At 47.2% G+C, this 3088-nt stretch overlaps 1 protein-coding gene across 2 annotated transcripts in view; it reads right to left on the bottom strand.

Annotated features, from left to right (window-relative positions):
• pard3ba (par-3 family cell polarity regulator beta a) overlaps positions 1-3088 on the bottom strand; it is a 232395-nt gene that overhangs the window by 113017 nt on the left and 116290 nt on the right. For both annotated transcript variants that reach the window (XM_014018564.1, XM_014018565.1), the window contains one exon: positions 1277-1377. In XM_014018564.1, the coding sequence (XP_013874018.1) occupies positions 1277-1377 (101 nt within the window). The remainder of the gene's footprint in view (positions 1-1276; positions 1378-3088) is intronic.

Below are 3088 nucleotides of genomic sequence, written 5' to 3'. Positions count from 1 at the left end.
GTGTGTGTGTGTGTGTGTGTGTGTGTGTGTGTGTGCGCCAAAGCTCTGAGTCAACACACAGTTTGCTAAGGGTCAATAAAAGCTGCTCACCTCCTTCTGTCAAGTAGTGTTTAATAAAAAGCTAACCTTCTCTAACGCTGTAGCCGGAGCTCAAGACACATGTGACCGTTGGGGCCCGACGTGTGAGGACCTACTCGCAGGAGAAAAACACATTTGTCTCCTTAAATAAAACCCGTCCTGGCAGGGTCAGTGTCCGAGGTCTCGTATGTGTTCAGAGCTCCTGCGATCTTTACACAATCAGACACACACAAAGCTCAGCTAACCACCTTATTTCATCTCTGAGTACTTTAGAAAAGGAAAAGGATGAATGGAACCAGAGCGATAACGGGGAGAGAAAAAAAGAAAGAGATTGAAATGGAGAAAGGCCAGAGATGGAGATGGAAGCCAGAGAGAGGTGGCAGATAGTGGTGGGTATTGGAGTGGGTCCTCGGTGGGATAGAGTAGAGTGTGTGTGTGTTTGTGTGTGTTCGGYGGTGTGTGCAGACCACCCTTGTCCATAATGAAAGCCAATCAGCTTGGGTGGCAGAGGGGTGTGCTGCAGGAAGAAAGCCAATCCACTGAACCTAATGAACCGGGATTGGAAATCAGACAGAGKCAGAGAAGAAAGAAATAGATAGAAGAGTCAGAGAGCGATGAAGTCATCCGCTGAAAAACAACCAGCTGAAGGAAACRGAGAGATAAGCAAAGATGAAGGAAAGGCTGAAAATCAGAAATAAAAGCAGAGATGGGGGGAATAAAAAATAAACAGTGCTGATATAAACACAAAACAAAAAAAGCCAAAAAACGAAAAGTGAGACTCGAAGAGAGAGGGACAGAAAGACTATAGGAAGACAGGGTCAGTTTGGGTTAATATGAAGAAATCAGCCCCATCGTCCTCACCTTCCACACACACACTTATTTGTTTCATTCACTCTCAAATWTAAAGGGCGCGCACAATTGCACGCTCACACCAAACAGCGTGCTCTCCCGGTTCGAAGGAAAGGCCCCTGGGCTTATGGGTTCAGGGGGTCAAACCCCTCTGGGCTTTGGATAATAGTCGGGGAGCACATATCACAACAAAGAAATGTACTGATAAGAAACGTGTGATCACTGCTGTGGCTGTTCGGAGTCTGCCATTAAATTGGCGCCGCAGCCCGTCATTACATTTCCTCCCTCRGAATATATGAAGACTGCTGGGAGCTGATGAGGAGATTTGTTTGTGTGATTGCGAGCTCACCCATGTCCAAGCTCTTGGATGTTCGGTTGCGAGGCACATTGTCCTTATCGTTGAAAAGCTGGCGGTTGGAGTGGAAATCTCGAGGCGTGTCGGACAGCTCACTGCAAAAACAGCCATAAAAACTTGAAACTGCGAACATTGATGTTTACTTGCTCGTCAAACTGCACACAAATTGCTTTGATCCAGATGGTTTGACTTAGCGGAATCATGTATCGTTTCYATTTAACTTACAGAAACTGGAGGATGACGGACCCAAATACTGACATMAGGGACAAGTTAATGTAGGAATGGGCAACATTTGTTTCAAGACTTGTTAAAAGCTGAAGGGTCACACATTAACAAAGGAAACATGGACACACACTGTCACATAGGCCAATCAAATATACCATAGTATCATCTGCAAACATCTCAAATTAAAACTAAATGCTTTCTGAGATTTGGTGCAGGRTACCACCAGCAGCCTCCAACCTAATGAAAAGAACCTGCTAGGTGGTGTGTGTGGAGCTGAACCAAGTCAGAGATAAAGGAAGGACCTTTATCAGCCGTTATTTTCTTGTTCCGAAGAAAGGGGGCGGCCTGCGGCCTATTTTGGATCCGAGAGTGTTAAACCGGTACCTTCAAACATACAGGTTCAAAATGTTAACGCTCAAACAGCTAATTCACTCGATCAGCCCGGGCGACTGGTTTGCGACCATCGATTTAACAGATGCATATTTTCACATAGCGATTCACCCGGAGCACAGAAAATATCTCTGGTTCGCCTTCGAGGGTGTAGCCTACGAGTACCTGGTGCTACCGTTCGGTTTATCTCTAGCTCCTCGCACCTTTCCAAAGTGTGTAGAATCTGCGTTGACTCCTCTCAGGGAAAGGGGGGTCCATCTGTTAGCATATTTAGACGAGTGGGCTCTGATCGCAAGCTCCAAGGAGCAAACATTAGATCAGCTGTCTCAGGTTCTGTCACACATTCAGGCTTTAGGGTTTTTAGTAAACACCCAGAAAAGTCTATTAACACCAAGTCAGCAGTTTTCGTTCYTCGGACTAGAAATCTTCTCCTTGTCAAGCAGAGCTCGCCTCTCAGAAAACAGAGCGGCCGCGTTTCACCGCTGCTTAGCTCAGTTCAACTGGGACGCAAACTGAGCTTCAAAACCGTACTACAGTCACTGGGACTGATGGCTTCCATGTTTTCAGTAGTACCACTCGGGCTGTTAAAAATGCGCCATTTTCAGCGTTGGTCTCAGTCCCACAGGCTATCCATCTCGACACAGACACAAAAAGCTAACAATGACTGCTTCCTGCATGACGGCTCTCAGCCCCTGGAGGGAACCCGGCCTCCTGTATCAGGGTTCTCCAATAGGGAGGGTGTCGTTTCGCAAAGTGGTGTCCACAGACACCTCCTTGAAAAGTTGGGGAGCCCTGTGTGACGGTGCGGCGGTGAGGGGAACCTGGACTCCACAACAGTCCAGGTTCCACATAAACTGCCTAGAATTGTTAGCAGTCCTGTTAGCACTGAAACATTTTTGTCCAGTTCTGGAGAACCATCATCTTCTAATCAGAATGGAAAACAGAGCAGTGGTCTCTTATACAAACAGACAAGGGGGGACACGATCCCTTCCTCTGCTGAACCTGTCTCACACTCTTTTACAGTGGAGCAGTGTTCATTTTCTGTCTATCAGAGCCATTCATGTTCCGGGGAGACTGAACCTAGGTCCAGACCTCCTCTCCAGGCGCAGACCACTAGCAAAGGAGTGGAAGCTGCATCCCACCGTGGTGGCCCAGATTTGGGTTTTGTTTGGCATAGCGACAGTAGATCTG

Source organism: Austrofundulus limnaeus, unplaced genomic scaffold (assembly GCF_001266775.1).
Source record: "Austrofundulus limnaeus strain Quisiro unplaced genomic scaffold, Austrofundulus_limnaeus-1.0 Scaffold195, whole genome shotgun sequence".
NCBI classification, from domain to species: domain Eukaryota; kingdom Metazoa; phylum Chordata; class Actinopteri; order Cyprinodontiformes; family Rivulidae; genus Austrofundulus; species Austrofundulus limnaeus.
This window is presented reverse-complemented; position numbering and strand designations above follow the sequence as displayed.